Source organism: Styela clava, chromosome 13, assembly GCF_964204865.1.
Source record: "Styela clava chromosome 13, kaStyClav1.hap1.2, whole genome shotgun sequence".
Taxonomy (NCBI): Eukaryota; Metazoa; Chordata; class Ascidiacea; order Stolidobranchia; family Styelidae; genus Styela; species Styela clava.
The window spans coordinates 11,904,444-11,920,313 of record NC_135262.1 but is presented as its reverse complement, the minus strand read 5'-3'; the positions used below and the strand labels follow the sequence as shown (position 1 = coordinate 11,920,313).

Below are 15,870 nucleotides of genomic sequence, written 5' to 3'. Positions count from 1 at the left end.
ACTACATATCCCAGTCCTACACCCCCTCCTACATCTCAGTATTTATTGCATAGATCTTTGTTTAATAATACCAATTAATAACAGAATAATGCAAAATGAATTTTGTTTCAATTCTTGAATATATTAAATGTGAGTAGCCCAAGTATACTAATTTGCCTGTGACAGCAAACCTCATTAAAATTTTAAGAGATGATCGATCGGCTGAGCGAATATAACGTGAAGTCCATACCTCGTGTTATTGTCACAGTGGTTCCGGGGCACAGCGGTATAAAGGATATGAGAACTTCTTCAGACTAAAATACAACATTTGAATCAATTGAAATAGCTATTCTGTTAAATTTCATAATGAAATCTTCAAAGCTTCAGAATTCGTTTTCAAAATCAGACACATGGCCAGAAGCATTTGGATTTACAATATATGGAAAAGGCCCAACACATATTATAAAGGTTGTACCTGGAAGCGTTGCAGCTCAATCAGGGTTAAAAGCAGGAGATCAGATCTTACAGGTGAATTTTACGCAGATTGTATATTTTATCTCTAATTCGGTGACGGAGTTGTTCGAAATGTGATTTTTCTTTCGATTAGTTTGTGATATCATTTCCAAAAACGTGTGGTATTTAAAGAATGACAACGAATCACAATATCATAAGAAGTTTTTTTATCAATTTAATCAATTTCCTTTCTTTGCTCCGAAACATAAATGAACTTAATGGAGTGCATAAAATCAATTTTTGTTCAGGTTAATTCGCACGACGTTAGCGGATGGGGAGACGATGACATCATTTCTCACGTATCAAAACTTTCACAGCATCCACCAAGTCTTGGGGTAGTTTCTAGGATCCGAGAAGTTACCTTGCAGTAAATAATTTTATATTATAACATTATTCGGGCATTGTCATCTGATGCAATATCCTTCACGCTACTTTTCATAATTGCATAAATATTTCATTAGGCTTCAAATTGCTATTGAACAATGTGCATCTTAATATCGACCAAATTAATATATGCATAATATAGTAGTGAGCATGATCTTGTTTTCTTATGTGTCCTGTCAGAACAAAATTTATAAAGATAAATAAAATAATAATTTCTGTTGCAAATATTATACTACAATAAAAATAATTATAACTTTGATGCTTTCATATTTTAGACCGTCTCCAATCTCGAACGAATTTGGATTCAGCCTAATAGGAACATTTCCGGTGAAAATACATCAAATTAAGTCAGAGAGTCCGTCAGACGAAGCAAATCTTATTAGAAACGATCTCGTTATAAAGGTCCGTCCTTCTGTTTGTACATATTGTGCAGTGGTATTAAATTCAAGTAAATTGCTTTGTAATGTACTCGACCGTCTGAAATATTTGGATATCAATTTATAACAATTTTAGAATTTATTTCAATATAAGCGTTTATGGTTTCTACATCCCATTGCTCAAATATGACGACTGACATATATTCTTTGTTTTGTTACAAAGTTAGACTGTTTGTGATGCTATATTGTATGAACAATATGTTTGTTATAGTTAAAACTATATAACGTCGCTATATAAAGTTGCCGTCCCCGCTTCCCGGTAGGATTTAAATTGTGTAATTGTCAAAAATATATATATTACAGTAACGTGGGTATGATAGTACCAAAAGTAAAATCTTAAACATAATAATATACAGCATGGTAATAGCGGGTTCAAAAATTAGTCGTGCTTGCGTGACATGTACTGAATTATAGATAAGACAAAATATAAGCATCGAATTTGGAATGCTGCTCGTGAATTTATATAATAAAAATTGTTCTCAAATGCTTATATTTGAAAATATCATCTCAACTTAAATATTGATATGTTTATCATCTGTCTGTGCAATTCCGACTGGAAAATATACCACTTTTTTTGACAAAATTCGTAAATTAATTGATGTCATAGCATTTTTATTGAACCGACCGCGTGATGTAAATAAACTGTATTAACGCGAATTTTCACAGAATATTAGCAAAATATTTTCACTGGCTCAAAAGATACGCGTGAGAATAAGTAAATAATATACAGTGCATGACTACACTGTATACTGATGTTACACAGGTTGCTCTTTTAGACCGTTGGGCAATTGCGGTATAATTGTACGTTTTGTCTGTTTGCCTTAGTATATAAAGAATTTCTAATAATATTTTTGTTCATAATTCGTTGTTATTTGTGAAATAATTTACTTTGAAGCACCGAAGTTATTTTTTATAGTTTTGATCACTTTTTAAACATATTCTTTTCTCCATACCCGTAGACAATTGATTATATTACAATTTGAGTGCAAAATTTAAACACTGCGTTATTCTTAACCTGATATATTTAATTGTGCTTATAGATGTCTCTGCCATGTCTCTGAATGTTGAGAAGTATTAAAATTCATTTTGAAAAGGAATAGTTCATGTTTCCACAATTTATCACATATTTATAAGTAATACCTAATAGTCGATGTTCTGTTTCTGTTTGTTTCAAATTATCTCTGTTTTATATTTTATGCTCTATGTTAACGAATGACACGTCACAACTAATGGAAAAAAATATAAAAAAAAATAACACACATAAAGAATAACATAATATCAGTATGCCACTAATGTAAAGGAAGCTTGTTGATGTTTTATGCTGCAGTGAATGTTAGGCGGAGGTTGCCCTTCAATTAAACCAATAATTATGCATTTCAACGAACTTGCAAACCGTGTAATTAATAATCAAAAACGTTTTACCTCTTGTTCTTAATCCGGTTTATGTTCCGATAATTGTAGAATTCTAAGTGAGTGAGCAGGTGAAACATATGTAACACAATAGTCAAACTTTATGTTCGTTTTTGTAGTGTCCCTATGACTTGATGAATAAAAAAAACGGATATTCAAATTTGATACCCGCATATTGCTTTGATTCATTGTAAAAATGAATGTAAACGGTCTGTTGCCTCATTTACAAAGTAATCACAAAACCCTGTCTATTGCGACTTGATGCAGTGATATAAAAAAAGGAATGCGCCTCAACGTAAATTGGTGTTAAAATATCAGCCTCTTTCAAATTTATCTATTTAAATTACCTCCGTTTAAAATATGCGCCGTTATGTAAATACATGAATGCAGCAAGCTATGAATGTAATATGAATTTAGGTGCCTATAGACTTTAGCCAAAGCATATCATACAAATTGGTAAAAGTTTTGTCCGAACGTATAGTTCCGGCAGAGCGTCAATACATAAAAAAAAACTACAACAAAATATTTTTAATCTTACTTTTTCAGAACTTTATTCTTTCTGTTATTATAATTTTCTGAACTTAACATAACAGAACTGTATTTTTATATTTTTCTCAAGCATTCTGGTATGAAATCTATCTTTGATATTTTTATAATTCTGGTAATTGTGGATGGTTTGTATCACTGTGAATTGCATAATTTCTATGTAACAAGATTACTTGAATTGGCTTTGTCATTTTAGCCACGAAGTTCATTGTCTCTTGACCTCACTTACATCAAATAATAAAAAACTACGCGTTGTTGCTGAAATGTCACTCAAATCACCTAGCAGAATTCTTGCTAGCTGTTTCCTCAGCAATTGCAAGCGATTACATTTGTTTCCTTAACCTCTTTTACATCATCATTTCAGTAAATATATATCGTCAATGTTTTCTTTGCTTACATTGACATTTTCTAGATCGATGGATATCTCATTACTTCTCTGTTTCAAGCGCGTCGTCTGGCGGACAATGCTGTTCGGAATGGCGGAATAAAGCTCAGCATCATTCCCGCTCCTTCAGCTGCGCCGTCACGTGCAATTTCTCAAACTGAAATGCCTGCAACTAATCGAGTAAAGGAATTTGTAAAACGATTTGAAGCACCTCGTACTGGACAAGTGAAGGCACAAACATTTATTGAAAAGGTGAATACAAATGTAAAACATTGTTTGCGTTTTACAGTCATGATTTTCATAAAAAAATCATTTTGTTCTACAGTGTTACTAATAATTAAAACAATTCTTCGTGAGGTTGTCTTGCAGGTCTGCATACTTCAATTATTATTTTTTGGTTATGTCTCATCCAAGGGTAATCTTGTTATTCGATACTTCCCTTAGCTCTCAAGCATTGATATTGTGTAATATTCACTTGCGTGATAGTAAATCAAATGTTACTTGTGTTATATTGTTTAAAACAAATTCCATAATAACCTTCAGATCAAGAAATATTTTCATGAACGTCCAGCTGTGATTGGAGGTATTGTTCGCTCAATAAAGCAATATTCAGAAGACCGGAATCTTGAACCATTTGTGTTTACACTTACAGCCATTTTGGATCCACCCGAAGAAAAGAAGGTTTTGGAGGAACTGAGGTAAAAAATTACTACAAAATCAATGCTAGCAAAGTAACAGATGAATTGGCCTAAAATAATCCATATATATAAAGATATCTGATTCTTTTCGAGATAGTATTTATTCGGGGCTCTCGAAGTATGCAAACCAAGATGGCGGACATCGGAATGTAATATGTGTACTAGGTTAGGGTTAGGCCATAATTTTAGGTATAAATACTACGGGAGGCTCTTGGCTAGTCTTCGAACTGATAATAGGACTAAAATAAGGAAAATTGGAAAAAAATTATCGCCTAACCCTAACCTGTTACCCATGTTACGTTCCGATGTCCGCCATCTTGGTTCGCATACTTCGGGAGCACCATTTATTCGGCATGAAACGATCACAGTCACGTCACCACTACTGTGTTTCCCTTTTCTCCACATGCTCTGAATGTGACTAAAAGTGTCTATATCATATTGATGCAAAATTTTCCATGTTTCAATTACTGTTCTTTACTGTAGAAGTATTCATGTTCCACATATTCGCTTTAAGCGAGTCTTTTCTGAATGAACAGTTGTCTATAAATGAGCCAGCTTGAATCGACCGTCGGTCAGTCCAATTCCATCACGACCACAATATTGGACGTTTTTTTGCAATCTGTTCACATCCAACAGGGTCGATTATCAATAAATAATCTAAGAATAAATTGTTGGATGCTTATTTATTTATTTTAGAATTTTCATACCCCGTCAACACAAGTCCGTCTATGACACATTAGTGAAGAAAGCTTTAAACCAGAAGAATTCTAAGGTAAGGGCAATGATTTGGCCTGAAGATATGTTTTAAATCATGGCCTGAAATTTAATGATTTTTTTCTGTGATAGGTCAAACTGTCCCGTTTAAAGAATTTCAGTCGCAGTTCTCCACTGCCACCTATCGGAAAACGGCATGCAGTTGTTCAACACGATGCTGGTCAAAATGATTTTGTGGCAACAGTGAGGTAAATTGTTGGTATCGGATTGAAACTTAATGCTAAATATTTTGTAAATAAAGTAGAGTTTAGTGGCTTTTGAGTATTTATGTACAAACTGGCACTTGCGTAATACTGAAAAACGCAAAACGTTAGAAACCTTTTATCACCCAGTTTTAAGATTTCATTGAATTACGATACATGACGATCATGAAAAATATTGCTGCCCGCATACAATCCAATTTATAAGTCATTTTTTTGTCATTGCGATATCTAATTATTTTCTCTCGTTACTAGCCTCAACAATAACCCAAATATAATTCACAGAACTACTCCCAGAAAAAGCGGAAATGAAGCTCATTTTCGTAAATAGAAATACTTTTGAGACAATTTATTGCGTTATTAATTAAAAGTATATTTTATCAAAATGTTGATAAAGGTGGCATAATGTTTAATATCAAAATCAATATATATGCAGCAGTGCCAAATCAACTCTGCAAATTGTGTGAATACGTCTTTGACTACCTTGCTTTTTCAATCGAAAATAAAAGAAAAGTTTCGATTTCAGCCTCATACACTAGAAATATAAGTTTCGGAAATGCTTTATAGATATAGTGAAACTAAAACTATGCTAAATAGCAACTAATCATTAAACAATGTATTCATAACTTCCTATGCCTTGGAAATAAGAGAATTTATGATATTTTTCGTACGTGTACCTTCCAGTCTTCATATTTTGTAACAGTATATGCAGTTTTAAGTTCACGCATCCTATACTCTCTCTTCTGAATGCTTCTTACATCTCCACATGTGGCCCATAACGGCACTGGAGTCATGGTCGGGAAAATCGTTCAAAATATCGACAACACAGCCTTTGTGTGATTACAAAACAAATATGCTGTGCCAAATACTAATAAATACTAGTAACCCGCTTTTTAAACATGACATCATTTTTCGAATATGTCACACGATGACCCCCGTATCAAATGTATTTGCTCGATAGAGAATAATTTTAAAAGACTAGTGAATGTAGTAATATGTAATACTTTTTATTGAAAAAAATATTATTTTTGCAGACAAGTTCAAGTTGTTCGTCGACACATGAGTTTTGGAATAACTTTGAGAGGAGAAAATCCGGTGCAAGTTCAAGATGTTGACAAAGGTGAATTTTGAAATTTTCTAGTTAAAACAAATTCAAGCATTTAGTTACGACTCGCCTCAACCTGGAAAATGCTATTGAATCCAAGTCATGTCTCCTACAAAATGATGTCTTTTGACAAATATAACTTTTTTTTATATATATGCATTTATAGAATTATTAGAGTTGTTGTAAGTTATTGTTGTTAATGAGATCATATTTACAATTGAGAAATCGTGAAAACATTTCGTGAAAAATAAAAACGAAAAAAATGATATTACATATACAAATAGTTCCGAAATCTTGGTAATTGATATGAAAAAATGATTAAAAAGCCGTGTTTTTTAACATGATTCAAAACAAACAAATGGAGAATTAGAAAAATATTCATATATTATCAATAAATTTCATTCATCTTGTAAGGAATATCAATTAATTTTTTTAAATCATTCGAACAAATATTTTTGTTTAATATTCTGACTGATATGAGTATGATTCAAACTCTAGAAACTAATTGTTTATTTGATCATTCCCGAAGGAGAGTCAGGACATGCAGCCATTTTATAAAAAGCTAAGTTATATGGGGTATGAAGAATTGGAATTTACCATTTTCAGTTTTATGATTTCAGCTTATTATTTCATTAGTAAAGTAGTGTGGTTGCAGCAGGTCAGACCAGATCGCGTAGTTAAGTTAGTGACCTGCAGAAGTTAAAAGTTTTTTGCTACAATTAAATATTTCGAGTGTATGTTTACAATGAATTGAACTATACTCATATTTATTCAATAAATATTTAATTTGGTTGGAATGGAATTTCATGATCATCCTGATATTTAATAATCATGACCCCGTTTAACGTTTTGTTCTCGACGAAGATAAAAGAAATGGCCCGCCTTATTATCCCAACAAGAAATGGGGGAAGCTAAAAATAACTTTCTGCAAGACTGCAAAACAAGCAATGCATTAAAATGAAAATAAGCTATTTAAAAAATTTGGTAAAGAAGTACTGTTATTTAAGAATGGTTCAACCATGAGTTTCTTCCGATGGTTGCGTTAATAATGAATCATACTTGACCAAATGAATCGATGAATGGGCTTCAACTCGGGAAACGAATCGTTATGCTCAATTACCACACAGATGTTTGTTCTTAACTTCTTACTTGCACAGAGACGTCTAAAAAAAATTTTAGATAAAAATAGAACTTCATCGATTTTGAATCTAAAACATGTCAAATAAATATCCGTAATCATTATCATATATTTGACTATTCTGTTGTCATAGTTTTCACTTTACATATGCGATATAGATCTTCATAAGTAAACACTCATTCGTATAAATACATACGATTACTGACATCGGTTATATTTTAAGTTTTAACGAAAATTAAACAATGCTGAATGTGCATTTAATTCTTGATAAACTTTACTTGATCAAATTGCGAATCGTGTTTTCATGCCAGTGAAACAGTACATTATTTATTCTTTGCAAGACGGCAATTTTTTCGTGATTAGTATTCCTGGGGTTCATACGTCAAAATAAAAAAAGCATTGCGAATAGAAATGCTTGTTGATGGATATACATTCAATCCTACATTTTTATCCTTCAGCATTTTGACTTTGATTTTAACCTATAACTCCTTCATATTTGAGACTATTTTAATGTATTCGAAGAAATTCGTCTTTGACCACAATTAAATATGACAAAATGAATTTATCAGTGTGATGCCATTTATTTATAGTTTTCTTTAACAGTTTCTTTATAAGAAGTATTAACTTTGACTATGAAGGTGGAAAACCGCACGCGGAAATATGCTTTTGAAATATTTGATAAGCGTAAACAATGACTTTCTTCCGCTTTTAGAATTTTTCGAGGAAATTATAACAGGATGTTTGACGTTGTGACATAACCAAGCATACGAGGATGATAAATGGTATCGAACTAATTCCATCTATCTTGAATAAATGCAGGGCCAAAGTTAATTACCAATTATTAAAAATTCTTTCTGTAACTGGATCTGAAAATTCGCCGGTGCATGCGTTTCACGTTTCCGCTTGTTTATGATTCGCTACATTCAGTTTAGAAAGACGAAATTCGGGGACAGTTGTTTCATTCTTCATGTAATAGGATGTACTAAACGATGATTGCTAAAGTTGCTAAAAATTTGACTGAGATTAGATGATAAGTTTACATTCCAGTTTTTTCAATACTGATAGATATGCTTTGAGAATTGTAAACAATTGTGGCTTTTTTTCTGGATTTTGAATGATCCAAAAGTTATTTACTGAACTAGGCTGGAAGCATTTGACTCTCAAAAGTGTCCGATTGCGGAAGATTGATTTTGAAAAAAAAATGGTTTGTTGTGTGAATTTGGGATTAAAAATCACGATAACGTGATTAGTTTTTAGAGAATTTTATATATTATTTGTAGAAAATGGAAATGATGTAAATACAGCTGTTTTAAACGCGCTATTTGGGTAAATACACCATTACGAATGTGTTGAAAATTGCCTATCCAGCTTAGTTCTTTTTACCCATAACTAAGACGCAGTTCATCTTGAGACGTGGCGACCACAAAAATGCTTTTGATGTGGGTGTACAAATAGTTTTCAGGTCGAGCTTGAATGGGCATAGATAACATATATATTTTATAAAGCATTTTGGTGCATGTCGCTGGTAAGAGAGGATCACGTTTCTTTTATAAGTCATTTATGTTCATTGTTTTGTTGTCGAGCATGGAGTGCCAAAAAGAGCAGGTACATTACAGACAGGATGACAAAATAGGTATTCATATCTAGTCAGATGTCGGTAAATATTTCAATAAAATTTTGGGTTGAAATGAATATTTCATTTTTTTTTATTATCGTTGAAATCTGTGGGCTAGAATCTAAATGACGAATGATATTTTCACAACAAAATAACTGTATGATTTGCAAACGCAATTTCTGACAAATGTGTTTTTAGTGCTTACTTCGTGGTGGTATAGAAAACAATTATGTGTCATCGATTCAACGAAGGCGATTGAAGTGATTTGGGGCTAATTTTGCCGTTTGTTGTCCGACAAATAAACATCACGCGAATCTGTTTATTCGACTAAAATTCAAGTGATTGCGTCATGGTATATGGCTGTCCGCTTGAATTGGTAGGAGACATGTATTCATTGGCGAGGAGGTTGACGAAGAATTTGATTGCCAAATTTTGAATGCTTTCCTATTCTTTTTGAATGGAAAAATAGGCATAATTTGAATTGAATAACAATCTCTACTTCAATAAACGAACAATCCAATTTTGTTATCATATATATACTGTTCAAGAGTCAACAGATATTTTGCAACATTTTATAAATAATTTTTGATACTCTGTCAGCATATTCTGTGGAACTTCCTTCTAAAGCTGTCCATTATATGCATATGTTTCGATTATTTCGATCATATGCATATATTTCGATTTCATATCTTAAGTAATTGATTCTTATGAAAACATCCATGAAAACTAAATGTGATGGTTAACTTGACAAAGATTTGAAATAAAATTCAATTTCAAAAGCTTAATGTTTCCTACATGGATATTTTAAAAATATGTGCAAAAATAGGATTTTTGGACTGCAAGAAAGTAATAGCACGGACATTCTTTATCTGGTGGCGATATTTTATTACATTTTCCCTTCATTTTAGATGTGCATAAAATGGATGTAAACATGAAATTTTATGTTAGTTTTTTCCAAGTTCTTCAATATTGTGGATCTATTGATATTAGAAAATTGTGAGACAATCAAACTTAAAACAGTTCTGTCCGTGAATAAATAGTCTATTTATGGTATTGAGAGAGCCAACAAGTCTACGAGATAATTCGTCATTCGTTTTCATAACCGTAAAATGTCATTTCCTCATTCCGGCCTTTTCGCTTCGTCGCCAAGCGACTCGATCTTTTTTTCTAGAATTCAAAACCAGTTTACTGTCGCACACCCCAGTATGCGCTCAAATAGTCGTCTGGACCTCGAGGATAAATAGATATCAGTTTTTATACCTTGTTCGTTTTGTACAAGTACTATATCGGTCAAAGGAGATGAGTTAGTCACAAAATATTTGATAATTTACCAGAATCAAATTTATGCAGAAGAACAGAAATTAAGGCGAGGTCAGATTGGCTGCTCAGAAACAAATATATTCCTAGATAGTCCGATTGGAATCAGTATCAATGCGCGCTTCACGCAATTGGATATTTAAAGTATAAGCTATTTGTGTACATCTGAGACATCGTTTGACGTTCATTTCACAAATGAATTCAATCAATTAGTTCTCGCTTTAGGGGACACAAATAGGGTCGTAAAATATAATATGTTCGGGTTCACTGCACTTTTGTATCGACTCAGTTAAGCCTAGCTAAGAGAACATACATTATACAGTTTGTTTAGCAGCTTACGCAAAATTGAGCTTATATATGTAAAAGCAAACCTTGTTGGTAGCGGAAAGCTTCTGTGGAGATTCAGTTCAGAATAATGCTTTTCGTATTGCAAATTGATCTATTGTATTAATTAAGGGAAAAATTAGTTGACAAACTATATTTTTATTGGTGGCTGTCATTGCGAGAGGTATCCAATGAACTACGTTTTATTTCATGTCAGGTTGAAGAATATGGGCAGTTGTTTTATCTTTTCTATTTTACTAGTCTCAATATGTTATTCGAAACACTTTCATTTTCGCGTTCAGAAAAATTACCTATTTTAAATTAGTATCAGGGTGTATATTATATGTTAATTGCTTATGTTGTATGTGTCTTATACAAAACGGGATAGTTTCGTCTTCATCATCTAACCGTTCTTCAAATTTACCCAATTTTACCAACGAGAAAGCATCTGTACGTAATAAGTAGAAAACAGCCAGCGTGAAAATTACCTACAATTTGGTTCTAACTCGATTACGAGAACTTCAAAAGAAAAATGCGATACCGATTTATTTAGATTGGAAAAAGTAGCAAAAAGTCGTTAAAGGATAATGTATCAAATAATGTCTAGACTGTCAATTTGATATCACATTTTGGCTTTCAAATTTCAGTGGCCGTAAACTAGCATTTTATGAATTATATAGTTATGAAAACACATTAAAAAATGGACGAGGTGATAGTATCAGAACAGAATTTGCAGTTGAAATAAACAATTGTTCTATTTTTTGTTCGAGCTTGCTGGTAAAGATATCCTTGTAAATAAACAGCGTGAAATATATATGGTTAGTTGAAATAGGACTGCCTGGCGCCTACATGCTACCCAGAGGTCATATTTAGTTAACCCTAATTTCCATTTCTCAAATTTCCTAAACTTGTAAGCGGTTGTAATGCGATTTATTATTAGTGTAATAAGCTTATCAGGTCGAACACTGATTATTTGCGCCAAGCATTTGCAATATACAAAGTGAAACTCTCACTAGATTTACATCTTTGACCATGTTTGAATGCTGTTTTTAAAGTCTTAAGCTTAAAAGTCAATATTTTGTACTCGAAAGCGATGCCATTTGTCTTCTTTTTCAAGCGTTTAATTTGTCTTCATTTAACGCATGACATGGTTCATGCCACAGCTTACCATGTCTGAGTGCTGTGTCAGTTATGGTTAATTATGTTAAACGATTTGTGTGTATGGAAGTACCAAGAATTTTATCATTTATTTTGGTTTCATCATTTTAATATTTTGTTAATGGGTGAATTAGTCACATAATACAACTTCGGACTATTCATCGGCACCATGATAGCATTTTTTAAATCCAGTGGACGTCGCATTGGTGGCATGACGACTGCAATATGTACATTATGTAGTATTTAAGTTTGGCCAAATATGCATCGCTCAGAATCGCTTTTAGGATTGGAACTGCATATTGTGGTACGTGCTTTCAACAAGTCGTCCCATTATCGTGGTGGTATGCGGTCTTGCTAGGCCAAAAATCTATTCCTGTAATGTTTTCTCGAAAAAGATAGAAATAGTGCTAATTTGGAACAAAAGTACGGAAACGAGCATAATATCTAAAGCCCGATGCTTGTTATAAGACACGTTTTATAAGTCCTTTCATTTTATAACCTGTAAAGGTAAAATCCTCAAGTGTTAATATGCCCGTTAGCCGTTACGTAATTTAGTATTTCTTGTGTAGGATTCTACATTATTCCAAATATGCATTGATATTTAGAGCAGGCATCTCACCTCAAAAGCGCTTCTTAAACTCAATTACTAGTTAGCTCATCTGTATAAGTGTAAATTATCCTAAGTCTCTATCTCTATGGTATGTCAGTAGAGTAAGTAGTCTTCACACTTGGTACATATCTCGTTCAATGAAATCTAGACATTTTGTTTTGATCATTACCTACGGTCCATGTCTTGCATCACAAAATAAATGGAAAAAATGTCAGATGGGTCTAAAGTTTCTAAACAATAGACCCTCTGTTGGGGGGCCTGGAATATTGCACCCTCATAATCGCATGGGTGACATATTTTGTCGTCATCTGAGGTAACACAGTTTCAATGGGGCTTATGACAAATTGCTATTGTTGCAAAAATTGGTTACGTGATGTGGTTTGGAGCAATAAAAGTAAATTCTTGGCGGTTTTGGTGTTGATTGTCAGAGTTTAAAGATAGACATTACAAAAACGTAATTTGGAGACGTTTTGTAACTGAAATCTGTGATAAAAGTGCAAAAAATGAAGATAATCTTACGGTTTGACGTTCACTATTATTTGACCAAAAGCACATGCAACATTGAAAACTGAAAAATTCTTTCTTGGATAATTTTACGGCTAAATCTCAGGCAGTGAATCCCAATACTTCACTTTAACTTAATAGCAAAAGATAGTTACCCATTTGCATTTTTCAGTATTGTATTGTGTCGTATAATGGTGCTTTCGGTTGAAAAGAAAAAGCTAGGCAGATTGGTTAAACAAAATCAATTGCTAACATATATATACGAGTGATATTCATCCAACATTTTATGTATCAACTCGAAAAATAATTGCAAGAAACGAATTTTTAGTTTGAGGTAATATTATAATTCAAAGCGTTCCAATTTTATATTAATTTTAACATCTTCTAGCATTATATATACTTCATCGCGTTGAATCAGAGGTTTTGAGCAATTTTCTTTATTGAAGGAGTCGAGAAATCTAATGGTATGGTATAGCACGCCCAGTCCCCCAAAACCGTAGGTGGTTCAGGTTGTGAGATTAAGCTAAATAATATTTTTGTTTTTGGGAGAGCAAGACAATTTTCAATGAATTAGGTAAAAGTAATTTGTATATATATATGATCTTGGTCAATTGATATGAAATCTATTTATGGGACAGGTGTTGGATTAGAAAAAAATCGCTTGATCGTAAAGGCTACTTGCCAATCTGTTTTGTGAGGGTCATGGGAAACGTTACTTGAATGAAATGAATAATAATAGGTAATCCAGTTTATTTGGTGCAGAAACGATTGCCCAGGTGACAAGAAATCCGATTAAGAGAGAGAATTAGATTTTAAAAATTAACAAGAATAGTTGAGTTAATATTTGAAATAAACTGTAAATACTGAAGTAATTTTATATCTTACGTTTATCACTGTATAAATGAATGTTGCATTACGTCACCTCATCCGTTGTGTTTTCGTGAATATAAATGAGAAATGACGTGACTCCAAAAATAACGTCCTGAGTACTTGCATAGTCTTACAGATGGGCCACAGATAATTTTTTCCGTAAGTATTTTATTATCCATGTGCCATCTTTAACGAGTTTCAAGTGTTGAAAATAAAGGAGGAAGTTTTGTTCCATCATCGCCTAAGATTTTGAATACAATTTATTGCATTTCTGTCGTGAATCGGTCCGTGGGGTTGAATTTGTTACAAATTTTTGAACAGAATTTCGATGGGAAGGTTGTTAATTAAAGGAAAGAAAATATTAGATTCTAATAAATGGAGACTCAGTGACCAAAATTATAGTATCGTATAAATTCGTGAGGGTCCAATCCGTCATTTTGAACGCCTTATTGATCACCTATCTATATATTATTTTATTCCAACTTATGTAAAATTTTGTTCACACGGATAATTTGTTGATTTTGGAGATTTTACGACGCAGTAATAAATGTGACGTCATGTTGTAATTGGCAAGATCAAATCTTTCTAGACTTGACTTTGATCACGTACCGCCGTTTTTGATTTTTCTTTGCATTTAGAAATGAAGTTGAAGTAAGATTAATACGTAACTATAACCGATGGTGTTACGTTCACTAATGCATAGTGTCCTGACGATCTTACAATAAACTTATGAATGTAGATATTCGTAAATTTTTATAGACTGATTTTGAATGATTTGAAAGTGAGCCATACCGGTGTGATTACGACTCTGTAGTGATTTTAGTCTTCACAGTTTCGCAAGTTGCACTGTATATAATGCGCTATTGATGACGGCGCATCTGGCTTCATACTGTTTTAATTTACACAAAAAATTTGGACAGGTGAATATGAATTGAAGCCGCTACCGGCAATTAAATTGCACGAATTTTTTGGCTACTTTTCGGTAAATAGTTTCTCTAATTCGTTCGTTGACTAATGTAAGAAAATTTGTTTGCGCCATGTTATTTTCATCAGGAATATTTTCGAAAGCACTTTAGAAAATATCTTGCGTTTTTGTCAGGCATGTTTCAGTACCAAATAAGGAAAGAATTTACTTAAGGATTTTATGTTAATTTAACTGAATTTGAGTTATACCTAGCTTAGACGTTATACTCCGCCTGATGCGAATAAAACACATTTACCACTAGTTTTTTTTTCTTTTCATCTCTTTTTAAATTGACAGCTATTAACTTACACCCATGTCAGGTTGACACGTAGGTCAAACTCAACTATTTTAGGTCCGTTTGAAACGTGATCTTTTCAATCAGCAAAAAGTCTTATTTCAGAAAAAGTAGTTCAAAACGTTTTTTTTTTTGGCAACGTCAAAATTGTATTCAACGAAATTGGCTCATTTTGTTTAATTCAACATTGCAGCAATCTAGTAACATTTTAGAATGTAACTACCAATCGATGCATACTTCGGGATTTCATCCTACGACAAAATACGGTTTCGAAAATTACCATCGGCACCTGTGTGTCGGTTTTGATAGTTATTTTGTCTGCCGTTGGACCATAATCCGCTCACACTAATCCAATTTTTTCTACCGTTCAGAAACGTTGCATATATTCTGATCTACCACTTTGACATAGGTAGGCCTACATTCCTACGTTTGGATTGGTATTTTAGAGTAAAGTACATTTTTAAAAGGATACGGTTGATAAATTCAAAACAATGGGCTATCCATGCAATGGGATATATTATGCTTTAAAACGTTAAACAATATTTGAAGTTGCCGAAAATTTGGAAAAAGGTACGTCACTTCATAATAGTAGTCAAGCAAAATACCATTTCTGAATTATTTTCAACCTATGATGAAACTAATAA

At 32.7% G+C, this 15,870-nt stretch overlaps 2 protein-coding genes across 2 annotated transcripts in view; both read left to right on the top strand.

The window, feature by feature from the left end:
- The first annotated feature begins 273 nt into the window (after positions 1–273).
- Positions 274–2,016, top strand: LOC144431266 (Na(+)/H(+) exchange regulatory cofactor NHE-RF3-like). Its single transcript, XM_078119148.1, has 3 exons — positions 274–507; positions 741–859; positions 1,152–2,016. Exons 1-3 carry the CDS (start codon positions 346–348, stop codon positions 1,378–1,380), a joined length of 510 nt encoding a protein of 169 aa, XP_077975274.1. The 5' UTR covers positions 274–345; the 3' UTR covers positions 1,381–2,016.
- A 1,682-nt stretch (positions 2,017–3,698) lies between these two features.
- The window catches only part of LOC120332437 (uncharacterized), a 40,888-nt gene continuing 28,716 nt past the window's right edge, over positions 3,699–15,870 (top strand). The window contains exons 1-5 of the mRNA XM_078119441.1: positions 3,699–3,906; positions 4,198–4,352; positions 5,049–5,124; positions 5,199–5,314; positions 6,361–6,446. Coding sequence (XP_077975567.1) covers positions 3,817–3,906; positions 4,198–4,352; positions 5,049–5,124; positions 5,199–5,314; positions 6,361–6,446 — 523 coding nt within the window. The 5' untranslated portion in view covers positions 3,699–3,816. The remainder of the gene's footprint in view (positions 3,907–4,197; positions 4,353–5,048; positions 5,125–5,198; positions 5,315–6,360; positions 6,447–15,870) is intronic.

Bases quoted from the DNA above. Each gene is read 5' to 3' on its own strand.
- LOC144431266 (XM_078119148.1), top strand. From the start codon at position 346: ATGAAATCTTCAAAGCTTCAGAATTCGTTTTCAAAATCAGACACATGG. The intron at 508-740 runs GTGAATTTTACG...ATTTTTGTTCAG, and splicing joins CAGGAGATCAGATCTTACAG to GTTAATTCGCACGACGTTAG. The intron at 860-1,151 runs GTAAATAATTTT...TTCATATTTTAG, and splicing joins ATCCGAGAAGTTACCTTGCA to ACCGTCTCCAATCTCGAACG.